This window comes from Penaeus monodon, chromosome 21, assembly GCF_015228065.2.
Source record: "Penaeus monodon isolate SGIC_2016 chromosome 21, NSTDA_Pmon_1, whole genome shotgun sequence".
NCBI lineage: Eukaryota > Metazoa > Arthropoda > Malacostraca > Decapoda > Penaeidae > Penaeus > Penaeus monodon.
In genome coordinates this window covers 42045239-42045984 of record NC_051406.1, presented here as the reverse complement: position 1 = coordinate 42045984, position 746 = coordinate 42045239, and the positions used below count along the sequence as shown (strand labels likewise).

The 746-nt window shown below is 51.7% G+C and overlaps 1 protein-coding gene across 1 annotated transcript in view; it reads left to right on the top strand.

Moving 5' to 3' along the window:
* The first annotated feature begins 320 nt into the window (after nucleotides 1-320).
* The window catches only part of LOC119586506 (xylose isomerase-like), a 4340-nt gene continuing 3914 nt past the window's right edge, over nucleotides 321-746 (top strand). The window contains exon 1 of the mRNA XM_037935249.1: nucleotides 321-574. Within this exon, the coding sequence (XP_037791177.1) occupies nucleotides 336-574 (239 nt within the window). The 5' untranslated portion in view covers nucleotides 321-335. The remainder of the gene's footprint in view (nucleotides 575-746) is intronic.

Genomic DNA, 746 nt, shown 5'->3' with positions numbered 1-746 from the left:
AATCACCATGTAGCTTACTCTCTGACCCTCCGTTGAATACTCCCAAACACCGCCGACCGCTCTCGTCCCGCCCTTCTGAGGTCTCAGTCTTCCCCAGCGAAAATCTCCGAGAGGAATCCGCTTTGCTCTTCATATCGTAACAAAGACGAGCTCAACTAGCCATTACATAAGGCACACATGGTTTTGAAAAAACCTGATCCGAGTATGGGCGACATTCAAACGATTGTATGGAAAGGTAAAATCCGGTCTGAGTTCAAGGCGTGTGTCGGTGTTCGGTGTCGAGGCGTAAGAGGCCGCGGGGACTGGAGCGTGGGCGGGGGTATATAAGCCCCGGGATGGGCATAGTAGCAGCAGGTGAGAGGTTGTACGCAACACGTTTACCCCCTTTGCTGACGGAGCCAACGGTCGCCGAAATGAACAAGTACTTCCCAGGGATCGGCCGCATCGAGTACCGGCCCGATGCCGGACCCGAGGACACGCTGGTCTTCCGGCACTACAACGCCAGCGAGACCGTCCACGGCCGCACCATGGAGGAGTGGATGAAGTTCTCCGTCTGCTACTTCAACACCTTCAGGTGATTTTTCCGTAGCTGCATAAGCAATGCTGTCTTTTGAAATTACGCGATTGGTTTGTAAGCCGTTGTGATTGTATTGTGACGCCATGGACTCCGTGCAGAGTAGTTCTGTTTAAAAAAAATCATAGCATAGGGGAATATCTGGATTCAGTCTAGTTCGAAAAGTGTTAAA